This window comes from Penicillium bovifimosum (genome assembly GCF_028826915.1).
Source record: "Penicillium bovifimosum strain IBT 22155 chromosome Unknown utg000001l_segment0_segment0, whole genome shotgun sequence".
In the NCBI taxonomy this organism is placed as follows: Eukaryota; Fungi; Ascomycota; class Eurotiomycetes; order Eurotiales; family Aspergillaceae; genus Penicillium; species Penicillium bovifimosum.
The window spans coordinates 2,099,497-2,123,562 of record NW_026622710.1 but is presented as its reverse complement, the minus strand read 5'-3'; the positions used below and the strand labels follow the sequence as shown (position 1 = coordinate 2,123,562).

Below are 24,066 nucleotides of genomic sequence, written 5' to 3'. Positions count from 1 at the left end.
GGACCAAACAAATGATATGCAAGATATGCAGCGAATTGTCCACGTCTCTCTCGAAACGTCACGGAGGTCGTTGCGAGCCCGAGGTTTAGCCGGTAGGGTGGTCCTATGGGGGCGGGGCAGCGGAGTCGGAAGTCGGACCGTCCAGGCCGTGATGGTCTAGTACAGAATCCTACAGATATCAGCTACGAAGAAATTAGGGCACAAGATTAAATCATTGCATTTGAATATCCTGTTACGTTCATTCAGAGTTGGGAGAAAAAGTACATGTGAAGAAGTGAAGTAGTCCCCAAACACCGGGCAGGATGCAAGACAAGAACAGAGCAAGATAGGAAAAAGTAGAGCCAGTGTAGGGAGTACAGGGTTTGTAGAGTTCGTAAACAGGAGCAATGGAAACATCAGAATAGGAGAGCAATATCCGATCATTTTTCGATCGAATAGAAAAAAAACAGATGGCGATAGGAATCACTGTCCTCGACGAGGACGCTTGTTGTCGTTGCCCATGCGCATGCCGCGGGCACCACCGTCGCCAACATTGTCATCCTGACCTTGTCGGCCGCGCTTACGGTGGCCAGAGCCCCCAGAACCGCCGCCGCCGTCACGATAATGGTCCCGATCACGTCGATCACCGCGGCGCTCGCGCTCGCGGTCCCGATTGTCGGACCGATTACCCCGGTCACCGCCAGAATTGAAACGACGCTCGTTACCCTCCGACATAGGAAGGGGTGGAGGGGGAGGAGGGGGCGGTGGGGGAGGTGCTCCCATGGAAGACGGTGGTCGCAGACGGCCTTCTGCTTCATGGCCGTCAGGTCCGCTCGGGGGTGGTCCCATCTCGGGCGGCCCATCGGGTCGATCACGTCGGTCTCGGCGCCTCAGCTCTTCACGCGAGCTCTGGACACGGCGCAAGGTCTCACGGGGTTCCCCGGTGCCCTTGTCATCGCGGCTTCCGCCCACATCACTGCGGCGACTGCGTTCACGGTCGTTTCTGCGACCATCACGTCGGCTGCGGCCATTGTTGCTGCCGTCGTGACGTTCAGGCTCCTTCTCACGAGTGAGGTCCAATTCACGGTTGCGATCACCAGCACGTCCGGAGCGCGCACTGTCAGGAACAACGTCATCAAGAAGATCACCGCCTCTGCCACCATTGGGTCGGTGGCGGGGTTGATCGTCTGGAGGTCCTGCAGGGCCCAAGGGTGGGCGGTTCGACGGCTGAGGCGATGGTGCCTCCATCGTGCTCGATGGCCGATTGGCCCCTCTTCCACGCACAGGCGGGGGTTTCCTCCGCGGTCACCGCCAGCGCCGCCAGATTGTTGAAGCATGTTGTTAAGGCCAGCAAAGCGTTTATCACCACGTCCACGCTCTCCACCGAAGCCCTGTCCGGGCGATCCAGATTGACCAGACTGCGCAGACGGTCCTCGGGGCGGTTGTTGTTGACCTGCTCCGCGAGGACCTGAGGGGGAATAGCTGGGGGCGCCGGCTCGTTGACAAGATTTCTGAGACGGTCTGGATGAATACCCGGGGCAGCAGCTGCGGTCGACGGTTGTGTTGGTGCAGCGGGTGGCTCGGGTGCGATACGGGAGCCTACTCGACCCGGGCCTGTCGGTGTCTGACGTTCCGTGGCGGGCAATGTAGCATTGCTTGAGCTAAGCATTGGGGGAGCCTGTCCAGGAGCATTACGTGCTCCGCGTCTTCCGCGAGGACCAGCAGGGATCTCAGCTGCTGGTTCCGGCTGGCGAAGCCGACCATGAGCCATATCAGGACCCTGTGCAGTATCCCTCGGATCGCCCTGCCGATCAATGCGAGGGCCCCGGGGAAGATCATCAATGCGGGAAGATGGAGGTCCGGTAGGTCTGCGATCGTCGGGGGGAGGGAAACGCTCCGGTCGCGTGGGCAAGTCAGCGGGCCTAGGTGGCGACAAAGGGCGTGGGGGATAAGGTCTTCGATCATCTTTGTCTGATCTAGAGGGATTCCCACGCCGAGGCATATCGATTCCGCGGTCCACGTGGTCAGGCATCAATTCACCTCGTGCAGGGGCATCGCGCCCATGGAAAGAATCATTGGGCCCAGGCCCACGCATACGGCTGGATCGATCCATGGGCCAGCCGTTTTCGCGACCAGAACGAGCATCATGAGGTGGTCCGCGCATGAGATCATCAGTTGGGGGTCCTCGAGCGAACTCGCGCTCGCGTTGTTCACGTTCGTTAAGATGCTCATTGAGACGTCCTCGAACGTCGTTGGCAGGAGCATCGAAAGAGCGGACATGGTCAGGGCCACCATGACGACCTCGGGGACCGAAGTCGGGATGCCTGTCTCGTCGGTCATCCAATCCCTCGGGACGAGGGGGCAGTCTCCCATCACCGTGTCGGGGCGGTGGGCGAACGGGCGGATGGACTTGTTGACGAATATCAGGTCGCTTGGGGATATCAGGCTGACGAGACGAAGTGGGAGCACGGGAATTTGGTCGAGATCGCACAGGCGCTGATTCGCCAAATGAAGCGTCTTGGTGGATATCCCCGGCAACGACGGATGGAGTTGTAGATCCAGTCTGAGAGGGTGTGCTAATTTGCTTGGAATCGCCCCTCTTGTCTGTGCCAGCATCGGTCATCTTCGCATCCTCAATTTCTCCATCTTCAACATCAGTCTTGCCAGAAATTTCCTGCTTAGCAGTACTATCGGCTCTGGAGATGGAATGGTTAGTGGTTATGAGAACAAGATACTCTGGGCTTTCACTTACTTTGACGGGTTGAATACTGGGGCCGCGGCATTCAGCGCTGCAGCAGTCTGAGGGGTCCCGGGCTTTGAAGCAGCATCGCCAGACGGTTGAGCGCCAGCCGGGGTTGCCACGAAGTAGAAAGCCTGTGGCAGCATCCATTTCTTCTCCCTCCGATTCAGGTCACCGATCAGGGAGGCAGCGGGAATCTTGACGTCGTCTCGTTCGTCATTCTTGCTCAGGTTATCAACACAGTTCCGGATATCGCGACCAATCCAGTTAACAGCAGGGAAATGCTGCACGACGGCTTTGAGCACACTGATTGCATTTCGAATATGCATGTATTCCTTGCTGTCGAGACAGGTCTTCAGCGCGTTAGAGAGCAAGCGGTGCCATTTGTATAACAAACGGCGGAAGTCTTCGAATTCTAAGAACGTGACTGGAACACCATCCTTATCGACGTTCTTCGCGAAACCAGGAAGGTCTCTTTTGGCACCGAAGGCCTCTTTCTCGTAGACTGCCTTGTCAGCATGCCATCTGCTAAGATCACGCAGGATCTCATTCAGGAAACGACCAAGATTGTCTGCTTCTTTGGAAGTGCACAAGAAGATCAGGGTGGCGAGTCTTTGCTCGCGGAAGAGCTGGTCGAGGAGACCGACCGTCCGGAAGTTGGGAGTTCCAGAACTGTGGAGGAACTTCAACATCTTGAAGGCGAAAAATGCATCAAGTGGGGACAAGGAAAGTCGAGGAATAAAGCATTGCTCCAGCAGGGCAATATTGAGCGAGTCATGCTTGAGGCGCATGCCAGCAAACCACTTATCTTTCTCCTTCTGCAACCGAGAGCGTGTCTGTCCATATGCCTTCAGGTGATTCTTGTTCTCCTCCAGGATGCGCTCTTGCAGCTGAGTAAGCTGCCTCTTCGAATGCTCCTTTCGCGTGGTGCCCGCCACGCTGAGATCGCTTCGATCATTGTTGATGGAAACGACTCGCCGTTTGAGCCGGTCGATTTCATCCTCGTAGGATTTCTGCGGGATATGGATATCATACAGGGAAAGCTGCCAGAATGTTGCGTAGAAGTGTGCGCCGATAGTTTCCCATGTCTCCACGGGAAGAGCAGATTTGACATCGTCAATCAGATCTTGCATGACTGGGTTTGCTGCCAATGGCTCGGCATTGACCACAAGAGCATCGGGTCCGTCGACTGTCACCGCAACTCCTGAGTCGTCATCGACATCCATAGCATTGTCTGTCGGGGTCTTTACAGACTTTGCAGTCAACACTCCGTCCTCGGAAGTATCCATTGCAGTGCCGTCGTTCGGCTTCGGTGCATCGGATGTGCCCGCGATAGCAGGCTTTCCCTTCTCTTGCTTAGATTCCTCGACGTCAAGAATTTTCCTAGCAATACTAGGGCGTCGAATCCAGAAAGCGATTTCAGGCTGGATGCCAAACGCCTTGATGAGGGTCAAGAAATCGGGGACGAAAGAATCGAAATCATCCACCGAGAGATTGCTGCGAAGCAAATCCAGGTATTGGGTGAGAATGCGGTGAATCTCATCAAAGATATTGCCAAGCAACTTGAGCTCAGATGAACTTTCTTTGTACACACAAGTCAATCGTTCTTGAGCAATGGCAACCAGCAACTGGCCGGCGAGTCGAGTGTTGGTTAATGACTTGAGCAACCTCTTGGAGGTGACCTTGGATTCGTGGCGCTTATCCAAGAGCTGCAAGATAGTCTGAGACTGAAGGACATCACCACCAGCCATAGCCTGAATCTGAGCGTCGTTAAAGTCATTGTCTGATATGATACCAGCCATTGAGCTAATCAACTGCTCCAGTACAATAAGATCAGTTGAGTTGTTGTGTCGCAATTGCTCAACGACATACTGCAAAACTGGAGTAGGGTCCATGAATGAGTAGCGCTTGTAGATTCGACCTGCGAAGGTGGATAGCGCATTCAACCAACGACTAGTCAAGAGACCACCTTCCTGGACGTGACTGCGTCCTTTCTGGCCAAGCGAGTTGATGAGAGCCCAAGAAAGAATGTCGTATCCAAGATAAGTGAAGTAGCGTGCGCACTCAACCACAACTTCGATGAGGTTCTCATAAGACTCAATCTGGCCGATGGCGACATTGATGACAATGCCAGGGTTGGCGTAAGCGATCTTCGCCAATGCGCGGGCCATGGGACGGATGTTGGTCTTGCTAAGTCGCTTGAGGGTGTCCTTGGTCTCCGCTCTTGCCTGATCGAAGGCCTCCTTGATGTCGGGCAGCCGGGACGTCTGTCCCGAGTACCACTCTGCGTACATGTTGTATCGCACCTCTCGAGAGAAGAAACTGATGAGATCGAAAACTTCATTGACAACGCCGGGATTCGCTTTCGTAAGACTGACAGCCGGCAGGAGAAGGCGCTTGCAAAGGTCGCGCCAACGTGCGAAGTTCTCTTCAGACCCGTCCTGAATCAAGCTTCCTTTCCCAATGCGTACAAGTTTCGCCAGAAGAGTTGCATCCTGTCCAATCCTGTGACCGGAGACATTCAGGAAGGACGAGCAGAGAGCGAATACATCATCGATAGACCGGCATACGGGAATGTTGTCAGCCCAATCGTCCCAGTAGAACCGATAGTCAGTCCCGTCATTGGTATCTTCTTTATCCAATTGAGCCCATCGCAGTGTTCGCCTCGCAGGCGGAGCCGTGAGGCCGATCTGGCCCTTGGCGTTGCCGCTTTGGTCAGAGGTCACCGCGTACTTAGCTCCAGGGAAGTCGCCGGTTGAGGCCAATGGTCGGAATTGAACGTAAACCTTGTTCAAAGAGTGATGAAGGATACGGTGAACGAATTCCGGCAGTTCAGGGTAGAGATCCATCAGCCAGGGGAACTTGCTAATGATGAAAAGAGATTCGGGGATTGCACCAATGGCGAGGAGACTCTTCAGCAGCAAGACTTTCTGGTCTGACGGATCAGGCAACTCGTTCTCGGGCTTGGATGTGCCTTTGTCAGATTCTTGATCTTTAGCTGGGGTACTAATCCGCGGCTCGTCGCGCAGACGGGAGGGGGTTGTGTGTCATCTGACAAAGCGCCAGCCATCATCAAAGCGTTCATTCCACCGCCTGGTCGAGCAGCCTTGATTCTCTCGGCTTTCTCGGCCATTTTCTCGTTCTTCAAAGTCTCCATGGTGTCATCTGATCGCCAAAGGTGGGCATAGAGATCACGTAGGGAAATGAAGCCAACCTTGATGAGCAGGGCAGCAAGGTAGATGAGGTTATCAGGAAGAACATCGGCCTTGGTTCGAGCCGAGGAAGAGTAGAATCGCAACTTGAATCCAAGTAGCTGGGCTGCAACCCGGTTGCCCTGCGGGGGTAGAGTGCCGGTCTCTTCGAGCCATGCCCGAGTGGCATCTTCTTCAAAGGACGAGTTGGTTTCCGATAGACGCCGCTGCTTTTCCTCCTCCGTAATTGGCTTGCGACCGATCTCGAAGAAGGCACGAAGCCCGACTTTCCGCACTCGATCCCAGAACTGGCTGTCGCGGTCCTCGTTCGCACGCATGATAGACGCCCGCTCCTCCTCCGTCGTAACCCACCCAGTTGATCCAGGGAGTGCCCAATTCGGAAGTCCGGAACGGCGATGGTTTTCCTCGAGGTCGTGGAAGGGGAGCTCCTCCGGCCACCAGGAACTGACCCGCAGAAGCTTCACGAAAAAGCGGTACTGCTTGACAAGGACCGCAGCGAACACGTCCAGCGTAACGTCCAGCACACGACCAACGTCCATATCGAATGCGCCTATCATCGCCTTGACCCTTTCAAAGGTGTCTCGGACCACTTCACTGGACGGCGGCTCATTATTGCTGGTGGTGAACAGCTCGGTGAGAAGCTTGGAGTATCCTTCGGATTCTTCTCGGAGAAGATTGTAATTCGACTGACGATAAAGCAAGTCGGTCTGCTTGCGAATTCCCATACGCGCAAAGGTGTCTCGGACCAATCCTAGAGTTTGCAATAACGGGGTTTCGAGCTGAAGCCGCATCAAAGACGCGTCAATGCCTGTCGCGAATACAAGAGGTTTCAAAGCTGGGTTCGAGGTATCGGAATCCGTCATGATTGAGAGCGTATCAAGGAACAAGGAGCGCGGATCGAATCGTTGGGTAGAATGGGCGCTGTCCACCTCCATAGAGTCTTGGGATCCAGTTTCTTCAATAATCTCTTTGACGGTGTTGCCCGCATTCGATGGCGACAATCGGCCGTAGATCGCAGACCGAATCAGCTCCTGGTAAACACAAGAAAGTCGGACCAGATCTTGTTGCAGACGAGCCGCAGTTCCTTCCTCGATCACCTTTTGCTTGCCGGTAGAGACCCATTTCTCAACGACATGGTCGGTCACGAACTCGTAATCATAGGGAAGGGACGGAATGGGGGGACGGCTAATGGTCTCCGAGCCAGCTCGAGACTGCGGGTTATGCGCTTGTGAGGCGGGAGTATTCGGCGCGGGAGAAGGAGTAGGGCGTGCTGGAGCCGAGTCCCCATTGTACGAAATCGGTTCGGCATTTTCTTTGGGCTGACTGATCGGAGGCGGAGACATGGCATTCGGTTCTTTATGCTGCGAGCTCGAAAGATTCTGGCCATCATGGGATCCGCGTCGGGAACCAGCCCGGTTGCGATGCGATTGTCGGCGAGATTTGTCACGCGAGTCGTTCTGCTCTCTGGGAGAAGGGGATTGGTGACCCTGGTTCGTAGAGTGATGTGCCATGTTGAGGGCACCAGGGCGATGAGGCGAAGGTCGGTTATTGTCATTGTTCCCTGCATCGCCGGAGCGCTCGTTGCGCTTTCGCTTACCACCGTGCCCGTACCCAGGCGCCATGGTGGGCAGCCAAGTTAGACACGAGGGGTTACAACAGTGAAACGAGACGCTGGAAGATTGAAACACATGCAGTTGTGCCTGTAGGAACTCGAGAGAATGTGTCAGATCTTGTAACGAGTGAGGGAGAAGATAGGAAGCAGAATGCGCGCTGCAGGCTTACCAAAGAAAGTCTTTCGTCGGAGCGAAAAAGAGATGGCGGAGACCAACGGCGTGTAAGGTGAAGATGGAAGATGCTGATGGTCAAAGCGTTCTGCTATTTAAGTAGTGCCTGAGGTGTCATTCATCTATTCAGCTATTTACTCCCAACCTCGTTTGCTCTATTGATCATTCTACCTATTCAATCTATTCATATAGCCTGTATTGTTTTTGCTATTGAGGCTCTCAGGCTATAAGTCTATAACCTTGTCACGAGATCAATAAAGCAAGAATATGACAATTAGTCTTACATTCCCATTCACCTACACGGCTACACCTATTCATGCACATGTGAATAACAGATCAAACAATACAATTTAGGTAACTACAAAGTCCACCTGAGTGCCCATAGAATCATTCAAACAGCGACTTTTACAGCAGTCCTTGTGCCTTAGCCTCAACCTCGACAATCTCAGGGATGAGGTCAATCAGCTTAGGCTTTTGGGGCGCCCAACCAAAGAGCTTGCGAGCCCGGATTGAGATACCACGGGAATTAGATCCCCAGGCATAGACTCCAGCAGAGTGGAGCTTAGTGACCTCGGCACCCTCAATAGACTCAACATCAGGGGAAGCAATAAGCTTCTTATCATAAGCAGCCTGTGCAACGGCACGCTGGATATCACCCCAAACGAAAGACCCGTTTTCAGCGAGATAGTAACCCTCGTCATTCCAAGTAGCCTTGCCACCTCCGACAGAGGCTGCCTCGCCCAGAGCCAGGAAGACATTGCTCAAGTCGTGGACATGGACCTGATGCCAGACATTCTCACCCTTTCCTACCAAGAAGCCTCGCTTGCGCTTTAACACCGCAGCACTAAGCCAGTAGGCTTGGATACTCTTGGTGTTACCAGGGCCGCGGCCAGGACCGTAGATAGTAGGCGGGCAGACGACTGCAACCTTGACACTGGCCGGGTTCTTATGCCCAGCACCGAGGATAATCTCATCAACGTTGCGATGGAGGGCATCTGAAGGAAGGTTAACGAGCTCGCTGACGCCTTCCCAGTCATTGTATTGCTTAGGGCGCTCGATGCCGTAGCTGCCAGCGCGCTGGTCCTCGACGGTCAGAATACCTGTGCCGGAGGTGTGGATTAGCCACAATGGGCGCTCGGGGGTGTGATGCTGAGCTCCCTTGGCAATGGCTTGAGCTGCGGCAACATGGTCACAATCGGCGTAGTCTGTATACAACCTGTGAGCAATGTGGTAACCCCTACACATGAGCTTCAATATACTTACTGTAGACAATGTCTGCGTTCTTGACTTCCTCTTCGATCAGGTCAGAGGAGTCTAGATCACCAATCACAGTCCGAAGCTGCGGATATTTGCTTTTCACCTGAGCAGCCTTGTCCTCGCTGCGAACCAGGGCCGTGAGCTGCCAGTCGGGATGAGCGCTGGCAATGGCAAACAGGCCGTCGCCACCGATGTATCCAGTTGCGCCAGTGCTGCGAGGCGTATCAGATTATGTTTGTGGTTTTTATGGTGTCAGAAAGACTTACAGAAGGACCCTAGGAGTCATGTTGAAGGTATCAAAGCAATGTGTTAGAAGAAGGATAAGGTCAAAGCAGGAATCGAACGCAATTTAAGAGGTTTAACATTAACTACTGAGTAGGTACTTTGCTTTGAAATCAAGACAAGGATTCAAGACAACAGAAATGCCTCGAAACGGATCCAGCGCGGGGGATTGACGCTGAAGACAATCGAAACCGGCAGAATCTGCAGCTCCCATCATCCCATGCAACGTACACCGACACCACGATCGCAGGGGCTTGTTACTGAACTTGTTCATCCGGTTTTAGCCACTTCTACAGCTTCCAAGGTGCAGACTCCATCTCGTATCCAGTACACAACGAGCTTCGCTGCCCCGCACAGGTGATGTCAGTACCCCAACTCCCCTCCACGCCTAAAATTGTCAATTGACGTGACCCCACGAGTCTCAGTAGAAGAATCTCGTCCAATTCAAACATTAGTACATGACATTCCCACCATGTCGAAGGACACTGGCAGCTGCGCTTGTCAATATATCCGTTACACGACCGCCAAACCCACAAGTTGCGTGGTCAACTGCTACTGCACCATCTGCCGCAAACAATCCGGTGCACCATTCCAGAGCTGGGCATTCTACGCCACCGATGATATCAAATGGGATGTCAAGCCTACAGAGCGACGGTCAAGCGATACTGCGACGCGCAGCTTTTGTCCACGCTGCGGCTCGACTCTGAGTATGGTCCTGGATCGTGACTTGAAGACTATCGGGATTGCAGCAGGAACATTCGATGGACGACTCCCGGCGCCAAGTCATCATATATGGACTAGTGCAGCGGTAGTTTGGCATCAATGGCCGCAAGATGGAGCACAGAGGTGGTTCGCGGGTGGGCATTACAAGAAGATATAGCATTGACGGGGCGTGGCCTGGTCCACTACTCTTCAAACCTAGGTATGATTTGTGAATGTTAATGGACAAGTCAACCATATATTGCAGCACAGTAGCCTATATAGAATATGATTAAAACAACCTACTCTGATTCACGCGGAACATTTGCCTTGGCCAGGAAAAAGAGACTCATTGTTCAAAGGCTGAGATAAAATAACAGGAGAAGATACGAAAAGGCTATCAGAGACACAGAGGGGAATCACAAACTCGTGTCCGGGCTACATGTACAGACTTGTTGCATGCTGGAATCCAATCAGAAAGTGCTGGTGGCCAGCCGGCTGGCTGCATTACGCGCATCGAGACGGTCGTCATCTTCCTCCGCAATCGACCCAACCTGGCTGGAAGCTCTGTTGCGCCCTTTCCCAGAGACCGCCTCGTCATCATCATCGGGTATCGAGGGAGTAGTGAAGCTGCCACTCATGCTGCGTCCAGCATTGTCAGTGCGGCGAGGAACGCCGCTCCATGAATCACCCTTGGGACCCTGGCTCGAAGTCATGTTCGGACGGCGTGTTGCAGGATGGGCTTCGCGACCCAGCCGGCTTAGACCACCGGAAGCATCAATGGCACGAATGTCAGGTCGGACACTCTCCAAGGTGGCAAGAGTGCGACGCTCTGCTTCAATCTGGCGGAGAGTGTATTCACGAAGGCTAAACAGAAGATCCTGGGTGGTCCGGTCAAACCAGCGGCGCTTCTCCTGGAGGAGGTTCGACGTGACTCGCTGGGTTCGTTTGGTCAAGTAGTCTTCATGGTTCTGCGCCTCTTCAAGCGCGTTGATCGCCTCATCTACCTTATCCCGGCGCACGGATGAGCTGACCTTCAAGCGTTCCGCCGCGGCATGTTTACTTCGAGCGGTTTGTTGGGCCTGGATCAGATCGCGGAGCAGAATGTGTCGGTTGGTCAGAGTCTCCTTCACAATGAAGGCATCCGAGGAGTGGTAGCTCAACGGCTCGCCGAGTGTAGTAGCTTCTGCAGTGGCCTGGACTGCATGATAATCGCCCACAGTCTGAATGACCTTGCCAAGTTTACGATAAGCCGCGCCCAAGCCGGGATGGGTCTCTTGCACGTGCATCTGCCCAAGCTTCACGCCGAAATCAGCTTCCGCCAATCCAAGGCCTAAAATGGTCAGCTCAAGTCATAAAATAATATAGACGAAAACAGCCTGAAGCTTGAATCAACGTACCACGGCGGGCCTTGACCACTCGGTCGACCTTGTGACTCGAATCCATTGAACCCAAGTAAAACATCTTGGCAGCTGGACGCGCAGCTTGTAATTCAGGTGTGTCATCAGGCGGCGGTGCAAACTGCTTCAGCATCTTTCGCCGCACACCCGTCGCTGGCTGCTTCAGTCGTAAGACGGGACTATAGCCGAAGTCGCTCTCCACAAACAACACAACTTCATCGTCTTGAATGAGGACCTCGTTACTCAGCACGACGTTAAGCCATCTCTGCATTGCCGACTTAATTCGAATCTCATCCTCCTCGGTGCCTGCACCAGCCGGTGTCACCGGGGACGGCACGGCGGGGACCAGGGCTTCTGGATTGGCGGAGACCAGGTGATCTGCAAGCTTGACAAATTCTGAATGGGTGCGGCGCACATCTCGGTATTGGGTCGTACGGAACTTGGGGATATTGGTCTGTATACAAAGCAGGAATTAGCCAAAGCGTAGGCGCAAGATACTCGACAGGGCAGACCCACGTGAACATCGAAACACAGGATTGGGTCCTTTTTCCCTGTCCTCTCCAGACCGGTGATCTTCGCTTGAATCTTATAGATGGGAGCTGGGGGTCGCGAGGTTTGTCGTGCGCCCGTCTGATGTTCTGCGGGGGTAGCAGACTGCTGTTTCTGGGTGTCTGGGGTATGGGGCGCGCCGAATGGAGGATGCTCTTCGGGATAGTCCGGGTTCCCCAATTGTGCGCTTTGCAACTGTGCAGAGAGATTTGGAGATTGGGGCTCTCCATTGCCGCCTCCACTCAAGTCCTGCGCCGATTGCGCCTGGCCTGGCAGAGGTGATGACGGGATGTCATTGTTGGAAGTGGGGAACCCTCGCTCGACACGCGGTGAGCCCCAGGGTGAGGAACCTGTGGGTAGCTCTGGGTCATTGGAAATCGCAGAGTAGTCCATCTTAATTCGAGGATGCAAGGAGTATCTTCGCTGACAAGGGGAGTGGCTGGCGATGGTAGGCGTCAGTATTAATGGCGGGAGATCAGACCCCCACAGCAGTGGCCAGCTAGCTTCAAGACATTGGTAGACCTACCTCGTGCAGCTAATAAACCAACCGACTTGGTCAAATTGACATAACACAAAAAAGCAAAGCAACAATAAGGGTATGAGCAAAAGAGATTCGAGTAGCTGATGAGAGGTTGGTATCGGAGTCGGTTACGTATGGAGGAATGCGTGCGCCAAGCCTCTCCCCAGTCCGCCTTGCCGTCCCGTTTTCTTTGCTCTGGAGCTTGCTCAGCTCTCTCACTGTACTGATAACACTAACATACACTCAATGCTAACTTCAACCTGACTTTTCCTTTTCCTTTGTGTATTTTTATCCCTTGCCGAGTTGTCGCATGGGCGCTTTTCCCTGGCATGGTCGTGGCCCCGTTGTTGCGCTTCCCCCGGGGATGCGCTGTATGAGCTCCAATTTATACAAGATACCGACTCTGGCGAAGAACAATACATGTTCATCCCTCAGAGGTGCCCGGTCAGACTATAGACAGCTCCAGCGCTTCTCTACGTCACGTACATCCCAAAATGGAGCTTTGGATCGAACCCGGAATATCGGCATCATCGCCCATATCGATGCGGGCAAAACCACTACTACCGAGCGCATGTTATTCTATAGTGGCTTCACTCGGCGCATTGGTGATGTTGACGAAGGCTCAACCGTGACCGACTTCCTTCCCGCCGAGCGCGCTCGCGGCATCACTATCCAGTCGGCTGCCATCACATTCCATTGGCCTCCCGGGGAGGTAGATGAAACGTCAGGCCCGCAGACTGGGGAGCAGAACGAGAAAGCTCCACGGTCTAGCTACCCGCACACTATTAACTTGATTGATACCCCTGGCCACGCCGACTTCACATTCGAAGTCATGCGGTCTTTGCGCATCCTCGACGGCGCTGTCTGCATATTGGATGGTGTTGCTGGCGTCGAAGCGCAGACAGAGAAAGTTTGGAATCAGGCGAGCACGTATCGAATTCCTCGGGTAATTTATGTCAACAAGCTAGACCGTGATGGCGCTGCATTTGGCCGGACGGTGCGAGAAGTCAGCACTCGCCTGGGTGTCTATCCAGCAGTCTGCCAGATTCCGTGGTTCCATGGAGGCAACGGTCCCTTCGTTGGCGTGGCGGATGCGATCAATCTCCAGGGGCTACGATGGAAGGAAGGCGAGGATGGCCGCACAGTGAAGATGTCCAACCTTGAGCAACTGGAGGCAGAAGAGCCGGCCCTGGCAGCAGAGCTGCGACGGGCTCGGATCGCCCTAGTCGAGCTGCTTAGTGAGCACGATGAAGACATCGTTGAAAAGTTCTTTGAGTGTGAAGAAGATCATCTCGCGGTCTTGCCGGCTGATATCATTGCGAGCTTGCGCCGGTGCGTATTGGATCAAAGCAGTCGGATCGTCCCTCTATTCGCAGGTGCCAGTTTCCGGAACATGGGTGTCCAACCATTGCTGGATTCTGTCGTGAACCTTCTTCCTAGTCCGCCGGAAGCACCTGACCCGGAAGTTAGCATCAGTGGTGTCAAAGGAGGTCTTCGGGACCTGCTGTCGGGCGACTTGATCGTCGAGCAGAGCAAGAAAGCATCCGTACCAGCTAAAGGGAAGCAACCGAAGAGAAAGCATGGGGCCCTGCAAAGCAGCTCAAGGGACGCGATCAGCAAACTTCAGAGCTGTGCATTGGCGTTCAAAGTCGTCAACGACGCGAAGAGAGGAGTCCTGGTCTATGTCCGGGTATACTCCGGTTCTCTAGATCGCAACAGCCTGCTCTACAACACAAACCTGCAGATATCCGAGCGAGCTCCACGACTGCTGAAGATGTACGCCAATGATGCCGTGGAAGTGGATTCAATTCCCGCCGGCCACATCGGAGTCGTAGTCGGGCTCAAACAAACCCGAACTGGCGATACCCTCGTGTCATACTCCGGAAACAAAGCTACTCCCCCGGAACCACTGATAAGCCTCCAACTCCGACCAATTGCCGTCCCACCACCAGTATTCTTCACCAGCGTTGAGCCGCACAGCCTAAGCGAAGAGAAGCGCATGCACGAATCACTCGCCCTTCTCCTCCGCGAAGACCCCAGTCTCCATGTCAGTGTAGACGAAGAATCAGGCCAGACCCTGCTAAGCGGCATGGGTGAGCTACACCTCGAAATCGCCCGTGACCGACTTATCAACGATCTCAAAGCCAAAGCCTCAATGGGTCGCATCGAGATCGGCTACCGAGAATCCACACTCGGCATCTCCAAGCCCATAACGAAACTCTTCGACAAGGAAATCGCCGGTCGAAAGGGCAAAGCATGCTGCACAGCAGTCGTAGAGCCCCTAGACGAACAATCCACTCCCCAAGAACAAGACGAAGCCACCCTCCTCGACGAAACCTACGACGGCAACCAAATCATCGTGCGCGCCCCAGGCCTCCAAATCGACCGTTCCTCCCGCACCGACGAAGAAACAAGCCCCTTCCTCCCACCAGGCATGGACACCGTCACGTTCCGCACAGCGCTACAGAACGGAGCCATGGCAGCTCTCGCCCGCGGGCCCCAATTCACCTTCCCGATGCACAACACCCGCGTGACACTGACCATAAACCCAGCCACGGATCTCTTCGGCAACGAAACAACGACTTCCGCTCTATCCTCCGCCGCACGTCAAGCCACCGCAGCCGCGCTGCAGGATGTGCAGTTTGGCGCGGGGACGACGATGATGGAGCCGGTCATGAACGTGATTATCAGCGTCGACGAGGCGAGTCTCGGCTCCGTCGTGCATGACATTTCCTCCTCCCGCGGTGGCCATATTATTTCGCTCGACGAGGAGGTGCCGTTGGCCGGTACGGACGCGGCGGGGACTTCTGAGTCTGCTCTTGAGGAAGAAGCGCCACCGCCAATCGATCCTAGTCGTGTTTATGCGCCGCCGGATCCGTTCGAGACGCCTTCTGTTGGGGAGGAGATTCCTGCTGCTGCTAGTCGTCCACGCACGATTATTGCTAAGGTGCCGCTTAAGGAGATGGTTGGGTATCTCAGGCATTTGCGAAGCTTGACTGCTGGTCGTGGCACTTTTGTTATGACTGTTGATCGGTTTGAGAATATGTCTGCTCAGAGACAGAAGGCTGTGCTTACGGAGTTGAGGGGCGGCTTTTGATTGCTCCTAGGCGCTGCAGTTGGAACTTTGGCGTCAACTCCACTGGCCCTGAAACCTTTTTGTACAATATAAAAACCTATAGTACATCAGCACTGTATCAACATGTTCCAATTTACGTTGAAGATATACCAATTCTCTTGCGTTAGTCTGAGTGTGACCTGGAATCGATCAAGCGGATATGCAATGTGTAAGTACGCAAATAACTCCCTCTATCAAATGAAGAGATTCTAACAAGGTATATGTATAGTGCAGATAGAGGGAGGAGTAGACACAATAAAACAACACGGGGACATAAAAGGTCATGGCACCAATAAAGGCAACCGCTCACAAACTACCAGTTCTCATCCCAATCATCCTTCTTGGCTGTGGCCGAAGACGTATTACCCTCCCCGGCTTCTACACCAGAGTTAGCCAGCGAAGAGGCCGTCGGACCCTTCCGCATAGCAGCAGTTCCAACGACATCCGACCGCTGCGACCGTTGTGATGCAGTACGGCGATGGCTAGAAGGCTCCTGGTCGCCCAAGGCCGAGAAGTCATCCCAGAAGTCTCGGCGTTCAGGCTCAACGCGATTCCGACGTCCATCGCCGCGTGCCTCGTCGCCCTCGACAAACCTATTGAACTGATCAGCAGCACCGCGGACTCCGGTCTGCAGATTCTGACCAAGCATCGAAGCGTGGACTCGTGCCTGGGCTGCGAAGTCCGATTCCGCCAGCTGAAAATAAAATCCCGTCAGTGCCTGCACTAAAACAAGTGGATTTCCCAATATACATACCTGCTTGGCTGTGGGCTGCAGATAGGAATCATTGACCTGCTTTGCACTCTTTCCAACCGCAGACGTAAACCAACCAAATCCTTTGGTGAGAGTAGCCACCGGATCTTTCTGCAGTTCTTCAAAAGGCTGTCCACCACCACCCCACCCCCGAACCCGCCAAACGGCGAAGAGCGCCTCTCACCCGCCGGGGAAGGAGGCAGACCCCCACCGAACCCAGTAAACTTCCCACCCTGCGAGGGAGGCAGGCCCTCGGCACGGGTAGCATTCTCATTACCCAGCTTCGCGAAGTAAGCCTCATTCTGCTCCTTCTTACTAGGAGCACCACCGCGCTGGCTATCACCAGAGCGAATAGACGATGCAGCGGGAGACCCAGCCCGCGCAGCAGACACACCACCAGCGCCAGCTAAACTCAAGGGAGTGTTGGAGCGCGAGGCAGTATTCTTCTTCTCCTGGCCGGGGACGTACTCGCGGCCTTCGACTTTGCACGTCAACCTCTCCTTCCACTCCTCGCCTGATTCGCTTTCATATCGTTCCTTGATGGTTGAGTCTTCGAATGTGCGGCCCTCGGAGACGGTTATGGGGTGTTCGTCGTAGAAGGACTTCCAGGGGTCGTTGCCTCCCAGCTCCATGCGCTGAATCTCGGCGTGTTTGAAGGCGTCCATGGTGATCGAGCGGACGAAGGAGATGTGCACGCCTAGCCCGCGGTGTGTGCCGGCGCAATTGAGGCAGATGAATGTTCCGAACTTTGGGGAGGCCTGGTTGACGTGCCCATGACGGGCGAAGGGTTAGCGATTGGGTGTGACTTTGCGGGGTGGGGGTGTGTTTGTGTTGACGACTGCATTGGTTTTTGAGGACGAGGTTTGGGCGATAGTCCCAAAGGATGCAAAAAGACATACCCATTGAGGCGATGGGGCACCGCAATCGCAGCACTTGTCGTTTCCGTTGGTCTTGGAGATCTGGAGGAGCTGTGGCACATGGCTGCGTCAATGACCGTCGCGCGTTGCGGTATTTGAGCTAGGAACACACCTTTGTCCTCGTCTCGGGGTCGACCTCCCACATTCGAGACATGGTGCAAGGCTGTAAAAAGGGGACAAGACCGGACTGAAGGGGACGCAATCTCGGATGTTACAGAGTTGTCCGATTCCGCGACGATGCGGTCTGTCTCCCCCTCTTCTCTTTTCGTTGAAAGTCGCGCAGAGGCTCAAAGGTACCAGTGATACACAGAGTTAGCGCAATTGACTCGATGACAGACTGAGATAAATATTCAATTGAAAAGAAGAGAACGCATGTGAGTTGTACTGTGTATGCTCTCCGCCTCTGATCGGCAAGGGTTGCCCCCGGCTTAGCGTCATCCCTAACTAAATCGAGCCCACTGAACTGCAGGGCCAATATACTGTACACAGTAGCGTGGTGGCATGACTCTACGCATCCCAAAGTGCCAGGCGGATCGTTATTTAGTAAAATTGTGCTAAGATACAATACAGAAGGCAAAATAAAGAAAGTCGTTAAGGACAGAGCGCACATCAGTCAAGATGGCACCCCCGCATGGGGAACCCATGTTGTCCACTCAAAAAGTCATAACCGCGCCTCCCTCCTCCATCCAGTCTCCTCCATTCTCCAGTAAGCGTGTAAGAAGCTAAGTCACGGCCTATAGGAGACCGTGATCATATCCATCCACCCTATCTTTCCTAAACCCCAGAGCCAAATAGCAAGCACCTCGTATCGCGAATTCGTTGGGCATTTAAGCCTCGGTGGTGGTGGCAGGAGCAACGTTCTCCTGGGCAGGGACAGGTGCAACGTTCTCCTGAGCGGGAACAGGTGCAGCAGCCTCCTCGGTTTCAGCAGCAGCATTGATATCATCGTCCTCCTTTCCGGGGCTGTCGATGGCAACCTTCACAGCAATGACGCGACCATCGATATCCTTGCCGTTCATCTCATTGACGGCCTTAGTCTGAAGTTCCTCCGAGGCCAGATTGACGAAACCGAAACCACGAGTCTTGCGGCGCTCGTTGCGGGCCTGCAGCTTCTTGATCATGAATCGGGGAATGGGACGCAGGGCAACCTTGGCGGAAACGGGCTCGTAGGCGGCGAAGATCTCCTTGAGCTGGAAAGGGGAAGTAGATGTCAGTTAATGTGATCTCGCATGTGAAACAGGACAAAAAAAATGACCCACTTTATCCTCGGTCAAGTCGTACGGCAAGTTAGCAACCATGACCTTGGTCTTGGAGGGAATGCCGTCCTCGGGAGGACCACGTTGCTTCTGGGGGCGAGTTTCACCGGTCTTAGGGGTGGTATCCTTGTCGTTGGTGGTCTCGGCGAGAGGCGCTTCACCAGTAGCAGCTTCGGTGGCTTCCTGGCCATCCTGGGCCTTCTCCAAAGTTAGCAACCATTCCAAAGTATCGATGCGGGCAGTTAGAAGCAAAGAAAGAGTGCGAGCACGTACAGCACGGCTCTGGCCAGTGCGACCGCCGCGACCGCGGGCGCGGCCACGGCCACGACCACGACCACCAGCACGCTTGCGACCATCGGCACCCTCACCACCGCTAGCAGTGGCTTCCTTAGACTCGGCGGGCTCGGGCTTGCGGGCAAGCTGTACGGACACCTTGCGCTGAAGGATCTCCTTGCCGGAAAGGGCCCCGATGGCAGCAGAAGCTTCAGCTGCTGTAGAAAGGTCCACAAAGGCATATCCAACGGGGCGGTTGGTGCGGGGGTTCACGGGGATCGAGGTACTCTCGCTGAAAAATCAAATAAGTCAGCAAATGGCCCGTTGAATGGTAATAAACAAGTGAGCAGATGTTTGTGGAAGGTGGGGTAATATGAGTGTCAACCAACAGCCACCGGAACTACTCACATCTTGTAGTCCTTGAAGAACTCCTTGAGCTCATTCTCAGTAGTGGCGTAGGCGAGATTTCCGATGTAAAGACGACGACCCTCATCGGCACTGGCAGCAGCGGCATCAGTAGCCTGGGTGGAGGGGGTAGCACCGTTGGTCTCGGCGCCGGTCTCGGCACCGTTGATTCCGGGCTTGTCGTTCATAGTGGTCGCAGCTACGGAGTCAGCAAGTGCATCGACGGAAGACATCTTTTAAGGTTGAAGGTTGGAGATGTTGAGTGATGAGTGAAGTCGGGAAGATTGACAGCTGAAGAGGATTGGCAAGATGTGGAGCGAGTCAAGGAGCAGGGTAGCTTCGTGCCCTAGATACCTGAAATAGGAAGATGGAAATTGAAGTTGGTGAATCACTGGATCTTGAAGAAGAGAAGAGAGGGAGGAGGATGGATGGGGAGAAGGTGATGGAAAGGGAAAGGAGAGGCGGTGTAGCACTAGTCCAGTGAGAGCTCGAAGTGTCAGTTGCTATCGAGGTGCTTTCCTCTCTGGGTGCCCCTATTGTCCCCTATTGTCCCCTATTGGGGGGGTGCCTACTGCCTAAACACTAATTCTACCCTAATCTTAGGGGCCCTTTGAGGATTACTAGTCTAGCCATTGTGGCCTCCAGGCACAGTTTCCCCCCGCCTTTACGAAACTGAGCTTTTCTGACTCAGAACAGCTGGCCTCTAGACCTGATGTCATTCTGGATACCATTTGACCAATTGTGATTTGCTGCCTTAACTTTGTTATTTTTCTCTACCTTTTCTACTGTGTAACTACTGTTACACTGTACCTCGTTACTTCTTTTCCTTCTACCTGTAAGTCCTTGCCATATTGCCCGTTCTCAGATTATATTCCTCAACTTTTACTCTGCTGCACACTGCACACTAGTCTGTGTGCACGCAGCATGACAGTGCCTGTGCGTCATGTCCTATAAATAATTGTGTGAAGATCTTAGGTCCTCACCTAGGTTTTTACAGCTCCACTCTATGCTATTGTGCTCCATGCCTCCAGGCTCAGAGCAAAGATTGCTAGGCCATGGATACATTTTTCACTGCCTACATTGCACCTAGATCAGTCGTGTACTGTGTACATCAGATCTAGGCTCCATAGGTGACACAAAGTGACAGTACTGCTGCCTTCCCCATTTCAGAGTAAGAGACGATCTACCTAATATGAGATAGTCATGGAATTTTCAGATTCGTTCTCTTGAACTTTACTGCTGGACTCTCCAGTTCAAGCCCACAGAGTCACCGAGGATGTGTGGGCGTTCTACCGAGATGACTATGCGGAGTAAGGCTTTTCTTCAGGAGCGATTCTCTCCAAGAACTTCAGCAATTGGCATAGTGAAGTATTGTATACTTGACCGATCTCACAGTCATCTGTAGCACATACAACATGCCCAGGTGTCTCCTTGCCTTAGGCGGGTTGGGTATGGGGTTTCCGTTTCCCTTGGCTCATACTCTTTTTCCTCATCAGGTCAAGAACGGCTCTAGTAGTACTCTCTACCTTCAGGTTAAGAGCAACTGCCAGACCACTACTGTGTAAGTTGTCTCTAAGCTAGATAGGCTAGATAGCATGTGAGGAGCTGCCAATTTCCTGTGTCGATCGTATCCCTTTCCACTAACCTCTGAAATCCTTGGCAGAGGAGTTGAATGACGAATTTAATTACTTTTTTGCAATCATGGCAAAAAAGTGCAGATTAAAAAGATCAAAGACAGCCACGGGCACAGAGCGTAGCGTGTACAAATATATTGGTACGATGTAGATCTACATTAGTTTTGTTGGGCTGTGACGTCTCGCGTCTATCGCTGCGGACATACACCAAGTTGGTAAATAACTCCGTAACTACGAGTAACTTTCCGATTCATTGAATCATTGGCCACCCAACGGGAGACATTAATAATATTCTGTCATTCTCTAACTAACTATCTGGCACCTATGCTACACCTAGCTATGTGCTAGGGTTTTTGATGGAAAGTCCTGCACCATTTAATTCAACAACCAAGGAGGATCCATCTGCACCATTCAGGTTGAAGATCGACGGTTTAGCGCGAGATTGACAGTCTGCGCACTCCACCCCGTCGTCACTCGTGAAATCAAGATTCAGGTTCGGCTGAGTCATCATTGAAATTTCCCCAGTGTTGCTCCCCAAAGATCCAGAACTTCCACTGTTTTCCATGTGGTCCGAAGGGGAAAGTTTCAGCTTCTGAACTTCTATTTCCCTCGGGTCTCAGGGGCTATTTGTCCTGGTTGATCTTGCCCCCAACCCCCGGAACTCATCTATCAAGCATGGATCCCATCGAGCCCGCCGACGACCAGAATGCCCCTAATGGGAATCCTCAGGGGTCCCAGCCCATAGATGCCGGCTCCGCTAGACCAGCTGGCCCTACTCCGTTGCGCACTCGAGGTGACTCACGAACCCGACGGCCGAGTATCCGACTATCGCGCTTTCCGTCTATCCCCTCACTAGATAACATCAATCAACAAGCATCTCAACCAGAGACCCAAACACCAAACTTCGAGCGACAACCTATCCGATCCCCTCCTCCCAATGAAGAAGATGAAGCGGGGCTATCAGGCCGACGGCGCAGCAGCTCAGAGCCACATCCAGGTCGATGGTCATCCCCACCCCCGAATGTCCTTACACGCGTGACGACTCCCATGGGGATGATGCCTGTGACCGAAGAGTCTTCGCACCAGAGCCCAACACCGACCTCACCAGCGCCGATATTGCCTACTCATAGCACTCAGTCGGACGTTGATCTACCTGGCTCGGGACGACTCGAGCCTCCTCCTGCAGTACTGCGTCCGGCGGGTCGGCTTCGGCGAACCAGTCAAGCAGCATTGAACCGCTTCTCGCGCAACCGGGCATCAACAATTTCAGGAGCTGCGCCGACGCTCAATTCGCAAGACGAGCAACGCGACAATGAGTATGGATCTCACGTGGTCGACGTGCTGGACGTAATCGGTAACTGTTGCGATGCTCAATCTGAATACATGGTTCTAACTCATTCAACTAGATCCCGAGGTCTCTGCACTTTCTACCCTCACCAATGTCCAGAACTCTCTCTTTATTCCCAACTTGGGTGGCTTCATCAATCGCATGCCCACCTACACGATTACACGACCACAATATTCTTCAGACGAGGAGCAAGGAACCACAACGGATGAGGGGGAACCGCCCGAAGGGGTCCAACCCAAGGACCGCCCGGAATTGGGGCAACTTCGTCAGTTCGAGACTATGTCATCCTTGTGGCGTGGGCCCAAGTATGCTGTTATCCCAGAAGGGCGTGGACTCGAGGGGTGGAGCAGAGAAGACTATGCCGAGCTCAATGATCATGTTCGACACATGCTTCACTCTCGGCGGTCAAAGTTCAAACGTTCCATGAAAGGATTCAGACAATATGTTCGGAAACGTGAGTGATTAATATCTGCCGAGATCATCCTGCGCGGTACTAACATCGTTCAGCCCTCGGTTTTCTCGTGACCCTCTACGCCACTTTGATTACTTTGTTCGGTCTGGCCTGGGTCCTTTTCTTGATCGGTAAGTTTCCTTAACTGTGTGCTCCCTGGGAATTGGACTAACAGCTATAGGTTGGATCAACGTTGGTGGAAGACAGATTTACGTCGTCAATGTCATTGATAACGTTTTGGTAGCTCTGTTCGCCATCATGGGCGATGGACTCGCCCCTTTCCGTGCCGTGGATACCTATCACATGAGTTTCATCGCTCATTACACCTTTCTGTCGTGGAAAGTTCGCCGAAAGCGTGCCCTGCCTGGTCTCAAGGACAAGAATGATCTTCCGACAAAGCCGGAGAAGGACGTCGATGTCGAATTCGGCCAAACATCCAAGGAAGACGAGCATGAATTTTCGGTACTCGATGCTCGCCAGCAGTTGCGATTGATGCACCACCAGAATAAATTCGCCAAATCGCACACTTTCTACAAGCCCCACGAAACCCTCACCCACCATGCTTTTCCTCTCCGCTTGCTCATTGCCATTGTTGTCATCCTTGATTGCCATTCCCTCCTTCAGATAGCTCTTGGTGCTTGCACCTGGAGTATGGAGGACCCTAACAAACGACCATTCGCTCTCACTACGGTAATTCTTTGCTGTTCCATCACATGCAACATTGCTGGAGGTGTGATGATCATGATCGGAGATCGGCGCACTCGAAAGAAGGATGTTGTTGAGCGCCTCTTCCGTCAGGAACTGACCGAGGAAGCCATGCGGAAGATGGAAAAGAAAAAGATTAAGGAGGAGCGCCGCAGTGCTCAAATTGAGCGCTCCAGTGCCCAAATCGAAGGGTCCAACGCACAAATCGAGCGCCACAGCGCTCAGATCGATCGCTCTGCGTCCGGCGGACCCTGATCACAATATGTCCCATACTTGCACTTACGACCGTCATGACATGAGCGCCAACAAGGTCAATTCGACCTCATTGAAGGGTTCTTTCTGCCCTGACTGTACAGATTACCATAAGATAATAATATGTTGTTTGGCGTTGTTTCTATATATGATTACTTTTGACTTGGCCTTTGGGCTAACATTTGTTATTCGTGACTTTTCTCGTTCAGCCTACATTGGCATCTTGGCTTTCAACAGATACAACGCACTGGCTATGATTTCGAGTTCCTATCTCCTCGAATGAAAGCATTCTGGGCACCTTTGCCAGGAGATATACAATGTTCTGCTAGTCCAACGTACTGCGTATATGTAGACAGCCAACAAACCCGGGGTAAAGGGCATGGTTCTCCAGAAGTAGGCAGCCAAGCTGCATCATCAACGTTAGTCTTCTTCCTCGCATCACGTTAACAAATCGTTCTTGCCTGCCCATCTCATAGGTGCCGATGCCTTCGGCCACCGGATGTTTCTATTATCCATCTCCACTTGGCGTCGGGGGCG

At 53.4% G+C, this 24,066-nt stretch overlaps 8 protein-coding genes across 8 annotated transcripts; 3 read left to right on the top strand and 5 right to left on the bottom strand.

Moving 5' to 3' along the window:
- Positions 1–462: 462 nt before the first annotated feature.
- On the bottom strand, positions 463–7,553 carry N7515_000810 (putative THO complex component (Rlr1); the record flags this gene model as incomplete). Its single annotated transcript, XM_056661554.1, has 4 exons — positions 463–1,096; positions 1,140–2,675; positions 2,732–5,682; positions 5,727–7,553. 4 exons carry the CDS (start codon positions 7,551–7,553, stop codon positions 463–465), a joined length of 6,948 nt encoding a protein of 2,315 aa, XP_056526720.1.
- Positions 7,554–8,120: 567 nt separating this feature from the next.
- On the bottom strand, positions 8,121–9,258 carry N7515_000809 (putative nucleoside-diphosphate-sugar epimerase; the record flags this gene model as incomplete). The annotated part of the gene is made up of 3 exons (XM_056661553.1): positions 8,121–8,920; positions 8,979–9,184; positions 9,239–9,258. The coding sequence occupies 3 exons, from the start codon at positions 9,256–9,258 to the stop codon at positions 8,121–8,123; spliced, it is 1,026 nt and encodes a 341-aa protein (XP_056526719.1).
- A 468-nt stretch (positions 9,259–9,726) lies between these two features.
- On the top strand, positions 9,727–10,134 carry N7515_000808 (GFA family protein; the record flags this gene model as incomplete). Its single annotated transcript, XM_056661552.1, has 1 exon — positions 9,727–10,134. One exon carries the CDS (start codon positions 9,727–9,729, stop codon positions 10,132–10,134), a length of 408 nt encoding a protein of 135 aa, XP_056526718.1.
- Positions 10,135–10,426: 292 nt separating this feature from the next.
- N7515_000807 (retromer subunit VPS17) lies at positions 10,427–12,295 on the bottom strand (the record flags this gene model as incomplete). The annotated part of the gene is made up of 3 exons (XM_056661551.1): positions 10,427–11,286; positions 11,354–11,807; positions 11,870–12,295. The coding sequence occupies 3 exons, from the start codon at positions 12,293–12,295 to the stop codon at positions 10,427–10,429; spliced, it is 1,740 nt and encodes a 579-aa protein (XP_056526717.1).
- A 437-nt stretch (positions 12,296–12,732) lies between these two features.
- Positions 12,733–15,519, top strand: N7515_000806 (mitochondrial elongation factor MEF2; the record flags this gene model as incomplete). Its single annotated transcript, XM_056661550.1, has 1 exon — positions 12,733–15,519. One exon carries the CDS (start codon positions 12,733–12,735, stop codon positions 15,517–15,519), a length of 2,787 nt encoding a protein of 928 aa, XP_056526716.1.
- Positions 15,520–15,850: 331 nt separating this feature from the next.
- Positions 15,851–17,359, bottom strand: N7515_000805 (GTPase-activating protein GCS1; the record flags this gene model as incomplete). Its single annotated transcript, XM_056661549.1, has 5 exons — positions 15,851–16,231; positions 16,292–16,306; positions 16,366–17,046; positions 17,188–17,256; positions 17,318–17,359. 5 exons carry the CDS (start codon positions 17,357–17,359, stop codon positions 15,851–15,853), a joined length of 1,188 nt encoding a protein of 395 aa, XP_056526715.1.
- Positions 17,360–18,032: 673 nt separating this feature from the next.
- N7515_000804 (Nucleotide-binding alpha-beta plait) lies at positions 18,033–19,372 on the bottom strand (the record flags this gene model as incomplete). The annotated part of the gene is made up of 3 exons (XM_056661548.1): positions 18,033–18,395; positions 18,465–19,026; positions 19,143–19,372. 3 exons carry the CDS (start codon positions 19,370–19,372, stop codon positions 18,033–18,035), a joined length of 1,155 nt encoding a protein of 384 aa, XP_056526714.1.
- Positions 19,373–21,448: 2,076 nt separating this feature from the next.
- On the top strand, positions 21,449–23,532 carry N7515_000803 (DUF2985 domain-containing protein; the record flags this gene model as incomplete). Its single annotated transcript, XM_056661547.1, has 4 exons — positions 21,449–22,127; positions 22,180–22,575; positions 22,629–22,703; positions 22,754–23,532. The coding sequence occupies 4 exons, from the start codon at positions 21,449–21,451 to the stop codon at positions 23,530–23,532; spliced, it is 1,929 nt and encodes a 642-aa protein (XP_056526713.1).
- Positions 23,533–24,066: the final 534 nt, after the last annotated feature.